Source organism: Ranitomeya imitator, chromosome 5 (assembly GCF_032444005.1).
Source record: "Ranitomeya imitator isolate aRanImi1 chromosome 5, aRanImi1.pri, whole genome shotgun sequence".
Taxonomy (NCBI): Eukaryota; Metazoa; Chordata; class Amphibia; order Anura; family Dendrobatidae; genus Ranitomeya; species Ranitomeya imitator.
The window spans coordinates 196,778,988-196,799,087 of NC_091286.1; the positions used below are offsets into that span (position 1 = coordinate 196,778,988).

Consider the following 20,100-nt stretch of genomic DNA (forward strand, 5'->3'; position numbering starts at 1 on the left):
GCACTTTCCCCCAAATTTGGGGGGGAAATGTGGGTGCGTCTAACAAAGCGGATATACCGCTTACCATTACAGGCTGGGATGAGGGGTTGTCCGCCGCCGCTACTGCCCGCCGACGCCGCTGCCGGGGTTGTCCGCTGCTGCCCCGGGTGATGCTGGAGGCTCCGGTGCTGCGGGGGGCTCTGGCAACATTTTGTGAAAGACCAGAGCCCCCCGGCAGTTCGTCCTTGCGTTCCAGTATGACTAATTCCGGGAAAATGGCTGCCGGAATCTCGGGAGATGAGATTTCAGCGCTGAGATCTCATCTCTCGAGATTCCGGCGGCCATTTTCCTGGAGTCAGTCATACAGGAACGCGTGGACGAACTGCCGGGGGCTCTGGCCTTTCACAAAATGTCGCCAGAGCCCCCCGCAGCACCGGAGACAGCCCTGCAGCATCGGAGACAGCCCTGCAGTACAGGAGCCCCCCTGCAGACCCTTCATCCCAGCCTGCAGCACAGGAGCCCCCCTGTAGCACAGGAGCCCCCTGCAGACCCCCTCATCCCAGCCTGCAGCAATGCTTCACTCCTGCCTCCAGCAACGACCCTGGGACCCTGATCCACCACAGCCACAACCCCTGGTAAGTAATAAGACGCATGGATTATAAGACGCCCCACCAATTTATTAAAAAAAGTTTTTTCCTATTTTTCTCCTCAAAATTTGGGGTGCGTCTTATAATCCGGAGCGTCTTACAAAGCGAAAAATACGGTAAGTAAGTATAATAATAATATTCTATATGCCTCTAAAGTAATGTAATGCAAATAAAAATGAATGAGATGATAAAGTTAAACACAAACTTGAAAAAGTACATGCAAATAGAGCAAAGTAACACTGATACATGTAAGGCAAATGGAAGAGGTATAGTCACAATTCAAGGTTAAAAAAAACGTCCTTAGGGAAGTTGAAATGGAAAATCTAATACGTACATCATGGGATCGCCACCATCTTTAACCATATGCAAGGGGATACTGCTGCTATTGTTTACTCGGCTGAACAAGGAGTAATGGGGCCATAAAGTGCAGAGCTAGAGGAAAGAGTTTTATAGATCGACTAACCTTCTTCAGGATTATGCAGGTTATTCTTTCATTGGATGACTTAGTTATAAACTGATTTTTCATATTGAAAAGTTATTGTTAAAATAAATTGTATAATTCTCTTCTGAATAATTCATCTAAATTGACACAATTAACAAAACCAAGATGTGTAAAGATTAGTGATGAGAGAATGTGCTGGGATAAAGACTTATCTGAGTATCTTGGGAGTGATCTTATATTATGTTCTCATCCCTGTGGCTGCATGGATTTGGGGTTTTTAGGCAATCCCTGCATGTTTTGAGGTTGTCTATTTGTTAGGGAATCCCCGCATGTGTTGAATCTAACAACCGCCAATCATTTAGCCACAGGGAGGAGAACATAATATACGAGCACTCCTAAGATACTCGGAAAACACCAGAGCATGCTCGGATAAGAAGTAATCTGAGCACATTCACTCATCACTAGTAAAGTGACATATACAAATGATTATAAAAAAAAAGGACAAATGCGGCAACATGAGATTTTTCTGTTTATTTCCTACAGTTGTCTGTGAACTCTTTATTAAATAGAGTATTCTAAAAAAATAAAATGTACATAGTTACATACAAGGCATGAACGCTAAATGAGAAAACAATTTGTATCGGCAGCAAACCCAATGTTCTAAATATGTTAAAGAAAAAAAACAAACAAACACAAAAAACAGAATTGTAAGTACGTATGGAATTTTTTTTTGATCACCACTATAAATAAGAAACCTGTTGTAAACACGATAGAGGAGCATTGCATTGAAGAAAAACAAGCATAGTGCAAAAATTCTGTAGTCTGGGATTTTCATGCAGAGGAAAAACTATAAAACAGAATAAATGACATGTAAAGCTTTAATGCTGTGTAATAAAAAAAAAATTGTAAAAGAAAAAAAACAAACAATTATTTTGCGTACATAAGATAGCTCTCTTCTTTAACCCCTTAATGACGAGGCCAAATTTCTTACATCTGACCATTGTCACTTTATGTAGCAAGAACTCTGGAATGCTTCAACATATCCCATTGATTTGGATATTGTTTTTTCGCGACACATTATACTTTATGATAATGGTAAATTTAAAGGGAATCTGTCACCCCTCCGGGAATGCAGTTCCCATAAAGAGAAGAAGAGGTACATATTTCTAAAGGAATGCAGAGCACAGTTGTGGGATTCTGGCACCATAACTGATGTGCATGGGAGTAGGCAGGGATTTCTTCCAGGCACCACATGCCCCGGGGCCTGGAACAAAATCAATAGCATAAGGAAGAATATAACATTTCTCCACAACAAGACCATTAATATGAGGCATACAGGAAGGATTAGTGTAATATTTCTATCACCTGTATGCCCATATTAATAGGTCATATACCTTCCAGGGGTGAGATATTCACTTTAAGTTGATATGTTGTGTGTTTCTTTATAAACAATTTTCAAACTTTGAATAATGATCCCTTTAATCCACCACAAAAACATTAATAAATTACATTTCCCTGATGTCTGCTTTACATCATCGCCATTTGTAAAATGTAGTTTTACTTTATTAACATTTTAAAAGATTTAAAAAATTTAAAAATGTAGCAGTAATTTAATTTTTTTCAAGGAAATTTCCAAAACTTATTTTTTTTAGGCATCACTTCAGTTTTCAAATAATTGAGGGTCCTATAAATTGGAATCCCCCAAAAGTGATACCATTTTAAAAACCGCACCCCTCAACGTATTCAAAATTGCTTTCATGTAGTTTATTAAACCTTCAGGTGCTTTTCAGGAATTATTGCAAAGTGACATGACAGGAATGAAAAAATGTATTTTTACCACCTAAAATGTTTCTAACTTCTGAACAGGCTGATATAGCAGTCAGACCCTAAGGCCGTTATTTTGCCGTGAATTGCCATATATCAAGACCTCAGGGTGCCGATGGGGTTACAGAGGTAGCCCCCACACTCTTAACTACCTAGATTCTGTAGTCACCACTTACAGCAGTATTTGAGGGGTTAAACTGCCATGGTCGATGCCAACAATCATCATAGCTTATGCAGCAAGTTGTCAGCCGTAGTGTACAGCCGACAGCTGCTGGAATCTCAACTGTTGGAGGATGCTAGACTCTTATCGCAGGTCAGTTTTAAGTCTTATTGGTGGTCATTAAGGGGTTAAGTTTGATCATCTAATACTCCATAACATAAATGGGCACTTAGTTTATTTATATTTACAAGGTTGGGCAAGTGAATGATTTCCACTTTAATGGGGTCCTCCCAGAAAATACAGTACAGACCAAAAGTCTGGACACATCTTCTCATTTAAAGATTTTTCTGTATTTTCATGACTATGAAAATTGTACATTCACACTGAAGGCATCAAAACTATGAATTAACACATGTGGAATTATATACTTAACAAAAAAGTGTGAAACAACTGAAATTATGCCATACTCTAGGTTATTCAAAGCAGCCACCTTTTGCTTTGATGACTGCTTTGCACACTCTTGGCATTCTCTTGATGAGCTTTAAGAGGTAGTCACCAGGAATGGTCTTCCAACAATCTTGAAGGAGTTCCCAGAGATGCTTAGCACTTGTTGGCCCTTTTGCCTTCACTCTGCGGTCCAGCTCACCCCAAACCATCTCGATTGGGTTCAGGTCTGGTGACTGTGGAGGCCGGGTCATCTGGCATAGCACCCCATCACTCTCCTTCTTGGTCAAATAGCCCTTACACAGCCTGGAGGTGTGTTTGGGGTCATTGTCCTGTTGAAACATAAATGATGGTCCAACTAAATGCAAACCAGATGGAATAGCATGCCACTGCAAGATGTTGTGGTAGCCATGCTGGTTCAGTATCCCTTCAATTTTGAATTAATCCCCAACAGTGTCACCAGCAAAGCACACCCACACCATCACACCTCCTCCTCCATGCTTCACTGTGGGAACCAGTCATGTAGAGTCCATCCGTTCACCTTTTCTGCGTTGCACAAAGACACGGTGGTTGGAACCAAAGATCTCAAATTTGGACTCATCAGACCAAAGCACAGATTTCCACTGGTCTAATGTCCATTTCTTGTGTTCTTTAGCCCAAACAAGTCTCTTCTGCTTGTTGCCTGTCCTTAGCAGCGGTTTCCTAGCAGCTATATTACCATGAAGGCCTGCAGCACAAAGTCTCCTCTTAACAGTTGTTGTAGAGATGTATCTGCTGCTAGAACTCTGAGTGGCATTGACCTGGTCTCTAATCTGAGCTGCTGTTAATCTGCGATTTCTGAGGCTGGTGACTCGGATAAACTTGATAAACTTATCCTCAGAAGCAGAGGTGACTCTTGGTCTTCCTTTCCTGGGGCAGTCCTCATGGTTTTTGCCACTGCACTTGGGAACACTTTCAAAATTTTCCCAATTTTTTGGACTGACTGACCTTTATTTCTTAAAGTAATGATGGCCACTCGTTTTTCTTTATTAGAATTTGTATTATGGCAAGAAAAAAGCAGCTAACAGTCTGATCAGTAGGACTATCAGCTGTGTATCCACCAGACTTCTACTGAACACAACTGATGGTCCCAACCCCATTTATAAGGCAAGAAATCCCACTTATTAAACCTGACAGGGCACACCTGTGAATTGAAAACCATTCCCGGTGACTACCTCTTGAATGGCAAGAAAATGCCAATTGTGTGCAAAGCAGTCATCAAAGCAAAAGGTGGCTACTTTGAAGAAACTAGAATATAAGACATATTTTCAGTTGTTTCACACTTTTTTGTTAAGTATATAATTCCACATGTGTTAATTCATAGTGTTGATGCCTTCAGTGTGAATGTACACTAGTCATGAAAAATCTTTAAATGAGAATGTGTGTCCAAACTTTTGGTCTGTACTGTACATCTATTACCATTTGATAGGAAACCCAACCCAAGGCTCTGTACGTCAATCACCTGGTACATGTGATTTTCAAAGTCACCGTGGGAAGATGGAGGGGCGGTGAATAGTAATTCTGAACTACAGGGAATTTTGAGCAATTGAAATTTAATATGGATAAATGTAAGGTCATGCACTTGGGCAGAAGAAATAAAATGTATAATTAGGAGTTAAAAATTTAGAAAAACACTGGGAAAACTTTAACTAAAAAAAACTTAGTGGTATTGGTGGAAGCTAACTCAGCTTTAGTGATCAATGCCAGGCAGCTGCTGCCAAAGCAAATACATTCATGGGATGCATTAGAAGAGGCGTAAATACTCATGACAAGAACATAGGACCAGATTCAACAAGACTGGCGTTGTTCACACCAGTCTTTATGAGGGGGACGTGACTGAGTCAGAAGCGCCTGACTCACCACAAATCTTATTTCTGTCATGAAATAGATGAGCAGTAGTGATGAGCGAATATACTCGTTACTCGAGATTTCCCGAACACGCTCGGGGGTCCTCCGAGTATTTTTTAGTGCGCGGAGATTTAGTTTTTCTTGCCACAGCTGAATGATTTACATCGGTTAGCCAGCATAAGTACATGTGGGGATTCCCTAGCAACCAGGCAACCCCCAAATGTACTTATGCTGGCTAACAGATGTAAATCATTCAGCTGCGGCAAGAAAAACTAAATCTCCGAGCACTAAAAAAAAAAAAAAAAAAAAAAAAAACCTCGGCGGACCCCCTAGCATGCTCGAGAAATCTCGAGTAACGAGTATATTCGCTCATCACTAATGAGCAGGCATCACCACGCTCCGTCCTACCCAAAGATTTGCCCATTTTGGAGGAGCTGGTCAAAACGGTCATGAAAAGTTGCTAAATTTTTGCAAAACTAAGCATTGCATAAAAATGTTGCATCTTTTCAAAGTATTTTATGATCGTTTTCTGGCGTAAACGCTCTGATGAATTGGGGCCATAGATTATCTAACCTGATACTTGCAAAGCGGAAAGACAGTCTACAATTTTGTACTCCAATTTATAAAAAGGTCAAAAGCTAAATAAGAGCAGGGACAGAGAGGAGAGACCAAGGTTTTTTTTTTGTTTTTTTTTTAAAGACTGGGTAGACCGTACTACCAAATTTAAAAGTATTTCTTTGAGAAAGATAAAAGTTTACTACAACATACTTATTCATTCTCTTCCACTTTGAAATTGCAACACCAAGAAGGAAAAGTCAGGAAATTATGGAAATCACAAGAAGATAATCATGTTAATCATATGCAAATGACAGGAAAAAAAATGGGAATTTTTTTTTAAAACACCATGATTTATTCAGTATCGCATATGAGCGCTGCATGCAGACATACATGCACTTACACACCTTGGCTAATATCATTGAGATTATTAATTGTTGTCTGAGGGCTGTTCTGTCAGGACGAATGCACTTGGGCACTAAAATCATCAAGATCTACTGCCGGCAGCTCCTTTTTCAATGGTCAGCTAACAACAGCATAAATGTACTCAGTGGGAGACAAATCCAGAGACAAATAATTCCATGTGGCATAGGGCACAGGCTGCTCAAGGAAGCACAGGCAACATACGGGCCTGACATTGTCGTGTTGAAAAGCAGCTTTGGGGATATGTTGAGAAATAACTTAATTGATAACTTGCATAGGCGTGTAAATACATGTATTTTTGCGTGTGCAGCTGGTATTTGATACTAATTAAAATCAAGATGTTTTTAAATTTTGCTTAGATTTTATCATTTGCATATTATATAACATGTTTATTGATCCTATAGCATCTTCTTCATGGTGTTTTTGCCTTCCTCTGGTCCAACATGTTAGGATTATCTTTTGGACTTGGTTTGTGTCTTTTTTTAATCTTAAATATAAAACTATAAAAGTTGGGAGGGCTGCATCCTGGATAGTCTCCATTCAGAGTTTTCATTTTACATAGACATCTTGAAACTATTTCATGGAAGCCCCACTTGAATGCTCAAACTGGATGACCATTAGGGTGAGCAGTGTAGTAATTTTTACAGCTTTCATTGAACTCAATACCAGCTATTTAAATCTATACATAGCAACCTCCCTTCACAGGAAGTAAGAATTTAATTAGTTCATTCTATGGTTGGAGATCAGTGGACAATAGGAAAAAAACAAAAACTTGGAATTATTCCTAATTAATACTTGTCATACTTCGTTTCTTTTAAATCTAAACTCCTGTTTTAGTAAAGTAAATATTTTGGTTCGTTCTTGAGTGTCAATGGGAGCATCGACATATCTGTGCATCACTTTCCAGTCTAATCTCCACTAATATGCACACAATTATAAGACTTAATGACAAGTAGCAAAGATACCATGTAATATTTTTAGGACTGCAGCAGATAGAAGATCATGATTGATATATTTTCAGAAGTCAATTTTAAATTCTGGAATCTCCTTAAGTTTGAGATTTCTTCAGCTCTTCATTTTTTTTTCCTAAACTTACCAATCCTACTCAAAAAAAATAAATAAAACAATTCCATATACAATCAAACCTAGGTGGCATAACTCATTCTCTTTAAATCTTTGTTTACATGAGGAAGATTTGCCAATGAGGAATCCAAAATCTGCTCAGACAGATGGTCTTCTCGCAGTGTCAAGTATTTTACATTTTCACTGTATGATTATATACAGTGCCTTACGAAACTATTCGGCTCCCTGGAACTTTTCAATCTTTTCCCACATATCATGCTTCAAACATAAAGATACCAAATGTAAATTTTTGGTGAAGAATCAACAACAAGTGGAACAGAATTGTGAAGTTGAACGAAATTTATTGGTTATTTTACATTTTTGTGGAAATTCAAAAACTGAAAAGTGGGGCGTGCAATATTATTCGGCCCCTTTAACTTAATACTATGTGGCGCCACCTTTTGGTGCGATTACAGCTGCAAGTCGTTTGAGGTATGTCGATCTGTTTTGTACAAAGAGAGACTGAAATTCTTGCCCATTCTTCCTTGGCAATCAGATCGAGCTCAGTGAGGTTTGATGGAGATCATTTGTGAACAGCAGTTTTCAGCTCTTTTCGCAGATTCTCGATTGGATTGAGGTCTGAACATTGACATTGTAACACCTGGATACGTTTATTTGTGAACCATTCCATTGATCCCATCCTTTATGTTGGGATCATTATCTTGATGGAAGACAAATCTCCGTTCCAGTCTCAGGTCTTTTGCAGACTCCAACAGATTTTCTTCAAGAATGATCCTGTATTTGGCTCCATCCATCTTCCCATCAATTTTTACCATCTTCCCTGTCCCTGCTAAAAAAAAACAGGCCCAAACCATGATACTGCCACCACCACCATGTTTGACAGTGGGGATGGTGTGTTAAGGGTGATGAGCTGTGTTGCCTTTACGCCAAACATATCGTTTGTATTGTTGCCCAAAAGTTCAATTTTGGTTTCATCTGACTAGAGCACCTTCTTCCACATGTTTGGTGTGTCTCCCAGGTGGCTTGTTGCAAACTTTAAAAAAACACTTTATGGATATCTTTGAGAAATGGCTTCTTCTTGCCACTCTTCCATAAAGGCCAGATTTATGCAGTGTACGACTGATTGTTGTCCTATGGACAGACTGACCCACCTCAGCTGTAGATCTCTGCAGTTCATCCAGAGTGATCATGGGCCTCTTGGCTGCATCTCTAATCAGCCTTCTCCTTGTTTGAGATGAAAGTTTAGAAGGACGGCTGGGTCTTGGTAGATTTGCAGTGGTATGATACTCCTTCCATTTCAATATGATCATGTCATGGTCTGCTGAGTTTCTGGGATTAGGTGGTTTTAGGGTTAACTAAAACAGGTCCTATCTGCCTGAGCTTTCCCTGTGCCATCTCACCCCGGGATCTCCCACAGTGTGGGTGAGTCACCCTGCTCAGCCGTGGCAGCACGCCGGTGCTGACAGGGTTCTGATATTATAAGCGACCCTACTTTTTTAGGTTGGGGAAAGCTGTGTTTTTATTTTGTTTGTTTTTTTTCTGTGCATATGAGCAGTATGGATCCCATGCAAGTTTTGGCTGATCAGGTCAAGAACCTGACACAAATGTTCCAGACACTCAGTGTGGAACAGTATGCGATGGCTCATACCCAGCAACAGTTGGTGGGTATTGTGCAGGGAGTTGTCGCTGCAGGGACTCCTAGTTCTGGGGGTAGAGATGTGTCATTAGCGTCCCCTGAATCTCCAGTCAAATTGCCAGATCCTTTCTCAGGGGATACAAGGGAGTTCAGATCCTTCAAAGAAGGATGCAAGCTTTTTTTTTTCTCTAAGGCCCCGCTCATCCGGGGACGAGTTCCAGAGGGTGGGGGTCGTCATTTCCCTACTTCGGGGTGCTGCACAAGCATGGGCCTTTTCTTTATCGCTTTCTGCCCCGGAGAGAATGACTGTTAATGGCTTTTTTGAAGCCCTGGGTCGCATATATGATGAACCTGACCGGGTTCGTATGGCTGAAGATATGGTGATGAATGTGCGCCAGGCTAAACGCTCGGCTGAGTGGTTCTGTGCAGAGTTCCGACGCTGGGCAGCGGAGATCTCGTGGGATGATGCTGCCCTTCGGGGCCTATTCCGCAGAGGACTGTCTGAATGCCTCCAAGATGCACTGGCCCTTCATCCTCCACCAGACACTTTGGAGGATGCCATTACGCAAGCAGTGCGTATGGACCGCAGGCTTTGGGCTAGGGGCATCATGCAGTCCGAGACATCTATATTCTCTGGCAGCAAAGAGACTGGTATCGCATCTGCTACTCCTGAGCCTATGGAAGTTGGAGTCACCTCTATCAGAGAAAAAGAGAGGGAACTTCGCCGGAAGAAACAGCTCTGTTTTTACTGTGGGGAGTCCGGTCACTGGAAAAAAGAGTGTCCTTTGTGTCTGTCGTCCTCCAAGGCGACGGGAAACGACTAGGTCTGGGTAGTGGTCGAGGAGGCTGCTCAGACCTTAAGGTACTTCCTTCCTCATGTGCTAAGGTTTTTCTAAAGGTTGAACTGTTGGTAGACAATTATCGTTTTTTCTCTACAGCACTGGTGGACAGTGGTTCATCTCTCAACCTGGTCTCCTCTGATATCATTTCCCAACACCAGATAGGGACAGTCAGGCTTCATACCCCACTTAAAGCCGTGGCCATCGACTCGTCTCCTCTCACCCAAACTGGGATTCTTTCTGTTTCTGAGAAATTTGTGCTGAAAATTGGTTCTTCCCACATGGAATAAATTGAATTTTTGTTTTGTTATGGACAAATTGCCAGCAGGGCTGGTTTTGGGCATGCCGTGGCTTCAACGCCACAATCCTATTATTGATTGCGAATTGGGGGAGATTGTCAAGTGGGGGTCCAAATGTGTCGACTGTTACCATAAATCTGTTTTTTGTGTGAAAATTGCAAAACCTGTCTCTATGTCTTCTGTTAGTCTGGAGGGTATTCCGGAGTACCTAAAAGACTTTGAGGATGTTTTTTCAGAAAGTGAGGCCGAGGCGTTACCCCCTCATAGGCCATTTGACTGTACCATCGATCTTATTCCAGGAGCCAAATTGCCCAAAGCTCGTTTGTTTAATTTGTCTGGTCCGGAGCACCTGGCTATGAAACAATATATTGCTGAGAGCCTCCGTAAGGGGCACATAAGACCTTCAGTTTCCCCAGTGGCAGCTGGGTTTTTCCTTTAAGAAAAAAGATGGCGGCCTACGTCCCTGCCTCGGCTTTCGAGAGTTAAATAAAATCACGGTCAGGAACACATATCCCCTGCCTTTGATTCCTGATCTCTGTAATCAGCTCTCTGGATCCAGATGGTTCTCTAAATTGGATCTCAGAGGGGCCTATAATTTGATAAGGATACGGGAAGGGGAGGAGTGGAAAACTGCTTTTCTTACTTCTGAGGGATTATTTGAGAACTTGGTAATGCCGTTTGGTCTCACCAATGCACCAGCGGTTTTCCCAAATTTTATTAATGTTGTGTTCTCGGACCTCATTGGCCTCTTTGTAGTTGTATATCTGGATGATATTCTGATTTATTCTGCCGATAAACAGTCACATTTGTTACATGTTAAAACTGTACTGCAGAGGCTCTGAGAAAATCAATTGTTTGTCAAACTCAAAAAATGTTCATTTTTTGTTCAAGAGCTGTCATTTTTAGGTCTTATAATCCCACCTCAGGGGTTTCGCATGGATCCCAAGAAGGTGAAAGCTATTGTGGAGTGGGTCCAGCCTCGGGACCTTAAGGGACTCCAGCGCTTCTTGGGATTCGCAAATTATTATCGCAAATTTATTAAAGGGTTCTCACAGATAACGAAGCCTCTCACGGATCTCACTTGTAAAGGGGCAGATGTCAGGAATTGGTCCCCGTTAGCTAAACAGTCATTTCTAAAGCTAAAAAACTGTTTCACATCCGCTCCTATCCTGGTTCAACCCGACCCTTCTATGGCTTTTGTGGTTGAGGTTGATGCTTCAGAGGTGGGGGTGGGGGCAGTGTTATCACAAGGACCGGCTTCCCTAACTAATCTCAGGCCTTGTGCCTATTTTTCAAAGAAATTATGACGTAGGCAATAGGGAGCTCTTGGCTATTAAATTGGCATTCAAAGAATGGAGGCATTTTTTGGATGGGGCGGCTCACCCTATTACAGTTATCACGGACCATAAAAATTTAGAATATATCAAATCTGCTAAGAGACTGACTCCCAGGCAAGCTCGCTTGTCACTTTTTTTTTCCAGATTTCAGTTTTCCATTACTTTTCGTCCAGGGTCAAAAAATGTGAAGGCTGATGCTTTGTCACGTAGTTTTGAACCATTGTCCGTCCCCGATCCGCCATCCCCCATTCTTCAACCCAGTATCGTGGTTGCTGAAGTATCATCGGAATTACAGCGGGAGATTGTGGGGGCTCAATCTTCAGCGCCAATGTCCAAACCTGAAGGCAAATTATTTGTTCCGCAAAATTTGCGTACCAAACTCCTGTGGGAGTTCCATGATTCGAAGTTGAGTGCTCATCCAGGTATAGCGGCCACACGAGAAGCAGTGGCAAGAGTTTTTTGGTGGCCTTTAATGGCTTCGGATGTTAAGAAACATGTCACTGCATGTGGAATTTGTGCCCGTTCTAAGAGCTCTCATTGCCGGCCGGCTGGGGAAATGGTGCCTTTACCAATTCCGGGAAGACCATCGACTCATTTGTCCATGGACTTCATTACCAATCTTCCATTGTCCCGTGGAAATACTGTTATTTGGGTAATTGTGTACAGATTTTCTAAATTAGCACATTTTGTACCCATGGCAAGTTTACCTTCAGCAGAGACTCTCTCTAGACTGTTTCTTTCCCAGGTGGTACGCTTGCATGGGGTGCCTATGAATATTGTGTCAGATAGAGGGACTCAATTTGTGTCTAAGTTTTGGCGGGCATTTTGCAAAAAATTGGGGATATCTGTCATTTTCTTCAGTGTATCATCCAGAAAGTAATGGACAAACTGAACGCACCAACCAGTCGCTTGAACAAATTCTGCGGTGCTTGACTTCTTCCCTGCAAAGCGACTGGTCTGATGCCTTACCGTTAGCAGAGTTCGCCTTCAACAACCGAGTAAACCAGTCTACCGGTAGGTCACCATTTTTTGTTAATTATGGGATAAACCCTCATTTTGGCAAATTCTCTCGTATGGATTCTGGTTGCCCGGGGGCAGAGGACGGGATCAATCATCTCAGGGATCTTTGGTCAAAGGTTCGACTAAATATTTCTAGAGCTCAGCAAAAATACAAACATTTTGCAGATAAAAAAAGGGATTCTGCTCAGATGTTGCGATGTGGAGATAAAGTTTGGCTTTCCGCACAGAACATAAGCCTTCGAGTGCCCTCGGTCAAACTTGGACCTAAATTTATTGGCCCCTATGAAGTCGTGGAGGTGGTGGATCCGGTAGCCTATCGCCTTCGTCTGCCTCCCTCTTTAAAACTCCATAATGTGTTTCATAGGTCCTTACTTAAACCGTTGGGGTCAGTGAGGGAGGATTCAGACGCTTATCCTTCTCCAGTCTTGGTTGATGGGCATATGGAGTTTGAAGTGCAACATATTGTGGACTCCAGGCGGGTTCGGGGTCTTTGCAATATTTGGTGCATTGGAGGGGGTACGGTCCGGAGGATCAGTCTTGGGTACCAGCCAGATCGGTACACGCTGACCGCCTGGTCCGTGCATTCCATGCCCGACACCCTGAGAGACCTGGGGGTCCAGAGGCCCCCCGTTAAAAGGGGGGTACTGTCATGGTCTGCTGAGTTTCTGGGATTAGGTGGTTTTAGGGTTAACTTGGATGGCCTCACTCTGGGATTTTGGGAGGCTTTTTATAGCCTCATTGTGGAGCCATCCTCTGTCGCTTATACTCTGACTCTTGGCCGAGTGTGTGTGACCCTGTTGTGCCTGTATTTTGTGCCTGTGCTTTGTGCCTGTGCTAATTTATGCTTGTCTGGTTCTGATCTGGTTCTGTGCCCGTTTAGAGTTCTGTCTGTCCCTTTTGTACTGCGCTGCTATCTCTGTGTATGACTACTTGCTTACGTTCTGACTATTCTCTGCTCGTCTCTTCTGTACCGCGCCGCCCTTTCTGTGTCTGACCCCCGTTTGTACGACTTGAGTTTTCTTTTCCTCTATTTCAGGGTGCCTGTAGAATACTGCACTTATCTTCAGTAGCAGGACGCTAAGCCCCGCCCCCTGTGGTCACATGATCGTAGGTCCTTCTGTTTCCTTCTACCTTTAGCTCTCTGCGCAGGTCCTATCTGCCTGAGCTTTCCCTGTGCCATCTGACCCCGGGATCTCCCACAGTGTGGGTGAGTCACCCTGCTCAGCCGTGGCAGCACGCCGGTGCTGACAGGGTTCTGATAGATCATTTGCACAGTGCTCCTTGGGCTGTCTACAGTTTTGGAAATCATTTTGTATCCAAATCCGGCTTTAAACTTCTCAACAGTATCACGGTCCTGCCTGATGTATTCCTTGGTCTTCATGATGCTCTCTGTGCTTCAAACAGAACCCTGAGACTATCACAGAGCAGGTGCATTTATACTGAGACTTGATTACACACAGGTGGATTATATTTATCATCATTAGGCATTTAGAACAACATTGGATCATTCAGAGATCCACAATGAACTTCTGGAGTGAGTTTGCTGCACTGAAAGTAAAGGGGCCGAATAATATAGCACGCCCCACTTTTCAGCTTTTGAATTTCCACAAAAACTTAAAATAACCTATACATTTCGTTCAACTTCACAATTGTGTTCCACTTGTTGATTCTTCACCAAAAGTTTACATTTGGTATCTTTATGTTTGAAGCGTGATATGTGGGAAAAGGTTGAAAAGTTCCAGGGAGCCGAATACTTTTGCAAGACACTGTATGTATACAGATTTTTTTTCTTTTGACACGAATTGGGTTTTGAAAAAAACAATTTGCTTAAACTGAACGGCAGTGTGATTCAGATTTGTACTGTGGACTCTGCATATAAAATCCGCAGTGAATCCACCCCTGTGCAACCACAACCTTAGGTGTGTGCACACTTGGCCAACAACAGAAAAGTTTTCTTACAGCCTTCTAATGAAGATTTTACTCAAGAATAATCTTGGTTTATGAGCAAATTATTTCAAAATCAACTTTGATTTCTGCTGTCTCGAACATGATATTGTAAGAAAGAGAATATTTAATACATACCTTCATAATTACTGCAAAGTTGGGAAAATGTTTGAGAAGTTTTCAAGGTTCCAGACTTAGACCTGTGAAATGATAGATAAAAGGAAAATAAAACACTGAATAACAACTACAGCAATATAACAATGACACGTGACCAAAGCTAAATATTTGGTGCTTAGTTATTGTATAAAAATGCCAACGTGAATTTGGAAGAGGCAGAAATATTAAAGACTGCAGTTTCATATTGCTGTCTTCAATTGCACCTAGAATATTCAGGATTTCAGATTACCATGAAAAAAAAATTGATAAAATGCTGACCCTTTCTAAGAGATGAATGGCCCGATTCAGCAAAGCTTCTACGCCAGTAAATTGCTGTAAAAAGCTTTTCAAAGTAGCATAATTTTGGTGCAACTGACGGAAGCACTAGAATTATGCTATTTATCTGATAATGTGGTGACAGTCACTCATCAAATTCATGACTAGCGGCGGCGTTTGGTATGCCACAAATCTTACTCCAGAAAGGGCTGGATTAGGTTGTGGCGAAGCACACAGGTGTATGCCTCTTCATATATCGGGAATATCTGACTCCAGCACATATACTCAAGAACCGGTCCTTATGTATCAGGCTCAAAGTGGCCATTCATGCATTGGCTATTTGGATCTGAAAAATGGGTTTGACATCTAGAAATGTGTTATACAAGAGACAAAGCTCATCATTGTCTATACATGCTTGGATACTTTGTAGCTGGGAAAGGCAAGTTTATTTGCAGTAATCGGCCATCCTGTATTTCTTCACAACTAGTCTGGCAACCTTACTGACAGCGATGTCCAGTGGCTGAGGCTTCGCAAGCAGCTAAATTGCCATGCATAAATCACACAAGTGGATCTAAGAAAATATATGGACTAATGCCTTGTTCTATTACCTGTGGCATAATAGAGAGGATGTAAGGCAAGTTCACCGCACCTCGACACGTGTTTCACCGCCTTTGCAGTTTCATCACTTGTGTGATTTATGCATGGCAATTTGGCTGTTATATGTCCAATTCACAAGATTTCCGGCATAGCCACAATAACTTTTGTGAAAATCTTATATAAAATTAGATCTATGTACTGTTTATGATTCACCTATGAATGAATTTTGTGGATATGAAGGTTAACTAATTTGACATCAGTTGATATGTATACTAGATGTTCACTTCACATTTACTCTAGATTTACCTTATAGGATATACTGGTCTGTTCTTTGGTTTCTGTTATCATGTTCTGTGTTGACAGTTAAGGCTACGTTCAGATTTGCGTTGTTGGGCGCAGCGTCGGCGACGCAACGCAACCAACAACGCAAATACACAATGCAGCGTTTTGCGACGCATGCGTTGTCATAAGACCCTACAGATCAAGACTTTCAGCGCAGGGAAAAGCTACAAGTAGCGTCCTCTGCGCCCTGTCTTGTGCGTCTATATGACGCATGCGTCGTAAAACGCAGTACAAGGCATACCGGCGCATGTCCATGCGCCCCCCATATTAAAGATTGGGGCGCATGACGCATGCGTCGGGTGTGCGTCAACGACGCTGCGCCCAGCAATGCAAATGTGAACGTAGCCTAACATTATATTTTTTACTACGTATTTTATATAAATATCTTAATAAAGATTGGGATTTTATATTAAACTTGATCATGTTGCTCCTTCAATAACACTGTAGGTATATGACCTTTGTCTTGGAAGGGATCTTTATTATTGTGCGGAATATTATTGGTTACAAGAAAAAAAGGAATCTTAAGTCAGTGTCAGACAAAGCGTGTTTTTTGCATTTCTTATGGAACAGTTTCTGTGAAATAGGAATAATCATTTCTTAATAATACAAAAAGGAAAATGACTCAAAATCCAGACATTTACCTGCAACTATCTCACAAACAATTACTAGTCAAATTTAACTCCAGTACATGCATCACTAATACAGCGACTTGTTGGAGGAGCAGGCGCTTTGATCTTGTACCTACCTAGCTTTTGTTACTATGTCATATTTGGGAAGGGGGCTGAATTTTGTTGAAAACAATACAATAACAAATCTAGACATTTAGCTGTTCAAGTCGGTTTTTGCATACCAGTTTTACTAGTGCAATATGACAACTTATACTGCAGCCATATGCAACATTTTGCTTTCTATTCACGTACCTATAATTTTTTTTATTAAATCGTTCTTGCCGTTGGGGCAGGAATGAGACCCTAAGTAATTTTTTCAGTCTAATAATGCATCATGCAAAAGATTTTCTTGTGAAAAAACACAGTAACAAAAGGGAATTGGCACCAAATAGAACTGATCTCAATTTCTTTGAAAATTTATAGAGATTTAAAAAAATATTTTGCAAAGCTGCTTTGTCAACCACACTATGCAAATGTTAAGAGTCATCTCGATGAAGAGTATTTATTACTAATAAAGCCTGAGAATTCTGGTCATAAAATTCGAACAAGAAATATAATAAAAGCATTATTTAGGTCATATCTAGAATTTGCGCATTTGCTACAAAGTAAAAAGGCTGGATTCGTAAACCTGTTAATCATGACGGACATATCAATCCTCATTGCGTTCTGTGTAGATCTCTGGCTAATGGTCACTTTCAACTTGAAGTACTGACAGGAGCTCTAATGCCACTGGCTAGAGCAACAGCTCTGTGCTCATCTTACATAGTAACATAGTAACATAGTTAGTAAGGCCGAAAAAAGACATTTGTCCATCCAGTTCAGCCTATATTCCATCATAATAAATCCCCAGATCTACGTCCTTCTACAGAACCTAATTGTATGATACAATATTGTTCTGCTCCAGGAAGACATCCAGGCCTCTCTTGAACCCCTCGATCTTAATATATACTTACCTTGTAATGTCTTCACATCCTGTTCCGTCCAGATGTGTCCGTATCCCAGAATTCCAAGCGGCAAAAGTACACCGACCGCCATATTGAGACACCCAGGTGGTACCAGCCTTTTGCGTGGTACCACCAGCAGAACACCGTTGCACCACACACACTGTATACGCCGTACGCACCACACACACACTATACGCCGTACGCAGCCTCTTGCGCGGTACCACGAGTGGAACACCATTGTGAACACGCTGCCGCTGGGATCAGCCAAATGATTCACTGACCGCCGCCATCTTTGTACAGCAGGAACGCATGCGCAGTTTAATGTGACCACCGCTATCTGTCTGCATAAAGATGGCGGCGGTCTGTTTTACTGTGCCTAGGCAAACTCCGCACAGGCGCAGTGAATCATTCGGCTGATCCCAAAGGCAGATGCGCGACGTGTCTACAGGCAGAGGAAGACGGTCACATTAAAGGGGTTTTCCCACGAATTAAGGCTCATTTTAAAAATTGTCTGTGTCTCACCGTGTACAGAGCATACCACATCTCCTGGGCAGGGGAGGAAGCAAAGGACAATACTGACGTTACAGCAGGGGATAACAGAGGATTCATTTTGTCAGGTAAGATATTTCACTGACTGTTTTTAAACAATATTTTCTCTCACAAAATGTATCCTCTGCGATCTCCTGCTGTAATGTCAGTATTGTCTTTTGCTTCCTCCACCAGCCCAGGAGCTGTGGCATGTTCTGTACACGGTCAGACAGAGACAATTTTTAAAATGAACTTTCGTTTGTGGGGAAAAAAACCCTTTAAAAAGCAAATATCAACACCAACATGGCGTACGCCAATGACAATGAAAGGAAAGCAGCAAATGCACAACATCGAAGACAATAACGGGCAAATGAGACTCTAGAAGAGCAACAGCATCGGTGGGACAAAAACAATGCATATAAGCGTAGGCGTCAAGCACGAGTCCCCTGATGCAAAAGTAATTAGAATGTGTTTTTTGTCATTATGTGGATACAATGTAAATTAAAGCACATTTGTCATACATTTTCACATGTTAATAAAATGTTACCTTTACCTACTTTGCTTTCATTTTAACACAGGGGGAAGGGTCAGTGCACATAGGAAAAAGGACACACAGGGGGGAGACCGCTCAAAGGAGACAACACATGAGGGAAGAAGACAGCACAGTGGTGGAGAGAGCAGACAAGGGGGAGAGAACATGGGGTACATAGGTCAAAGAAGAGATGACATGAAAGAAGAAGACAGCAGATGGAGAGTGAAAAAGCGAACAGGGGTGAGAGAGACAGCACAGGGGTGAGACAGCTCAAACGGGACAGCACATGAGGGGAGTACACAGCACATGAGGGGAGTACACAGCACAGGAAGGAGAGAGACCGCAGACAAGGGGAGTAGCACATGGGGTAGACAGGTCAAAGAAGAGAGCACAGACAAGAGAAGTCAGCACATGGGGAAAGAGAGTGGATAAGTGGGTGAGCACATGGGGGGGGAAAGATTCTCATTGCTGCAAAGCCTGCCTCCATTGTGACATTACCGCCCTCCCGATGCGATAGCAGTGAGCCTCCATCTAGTAAAATATATATATGCCTTTTATGTCGGAGATGGACATACACCTAAGCAATGTGTGAGATTAGGATCAAGAGGTAGGCAAAGCAAACACAGAAAGTGACAGCATATAAAGGCCTGACTTTCTTTATAGGAGCATCTTGAAATGAAGTAAATTCTCCATTAGATAAATCCTACTCTAAGCACTAGCCAAACAGTCTACCTACAGTAAGGGCCACCCCAAGTGGCACAAGAATCAAAGCGATAGCAAAACGCACGTTGGAGTGGTGTGTGGGGGCAGCGGTGTGTCATTTTGGTTGGTATTGTTATTATTATTAGGGATTATTTCCATCTGATAGCTATCTAGGTTTCCTCTGCTGTATGTACAGCCTCATGTTTTGGATTGCACCATGCACTTTTCCAGGCTACTTATACCTCCATGATGCATTTATCCCATTGATTTTTATTATTTCTTTTTTCTGCTGTATATTTCATGGTCTTACCTTATACCTACGTAATTATATCACAAGGCAACATTACTTGCGCTATGCTTCATTAATGAATTTACATGTTTTTGGTATTTATTTATTTATATACAGCATCTTGAAATAGTGTTTTTTTGCTTTCTGATGGTTGCTACTTAAAATTTACCAAATCGATTTGGCATATCCTGCTCTCATCATATAATTGTTGTTTTATATTTAGTTTTTTTATCCGTTTTTGTGATCAGGTTTCATCTTCTCTTTTGTTGTGTAATCATGTTTTTACATTTATTAATAAAGTATTATACTTGCTTCACATTTATCTTGTGGCGCTCTGCGCTGAGCGCTTATAGCGGGGTTTCCATGTAAATCTCTGAAATACATGATTCAGACGGAAGCCCCAAGGAAGGTTCCCTATGATGAGATATATATAGCCTATGGTGAATAGGCTGTACGTTGCTACTGACTATAGCCCTTTTCTTTTATTTGTTGCTGGTTTAGTGTGTTCTTTACTACTTGCATCATTCAATTTGCACCATTTTGATTT

General features: G+C 41.7%; 1 protein-coding gene across 2 annotated transcripts in view; it reads right to left on the reverse strand.

Annotated features, from left to right (window-relative positions):
* The window catches only part of ARID4B (AT-rich interaction domain 4B), a 402,063-nt gene that overhangs the window by 344,078 nt on the left and 37,885 nt on the right, over positions 1–20,100 (reverse strand). For both annotated transcript variants that reach the window (XM_069769485.1, XM_069769484.1), the window contains exon 2: positions 14,658–14,719. In XM_069769485.1, coding sequence (XP_069625586.1) covers positions 14,658–14,663 — 6 coding nt within the window. In that variant the 5' untranslated portion in view covers positions 14,664–14,719. The remainder of the gene's footprint in view (positions 1–14,657; positions 14,720–20,100) is intronic.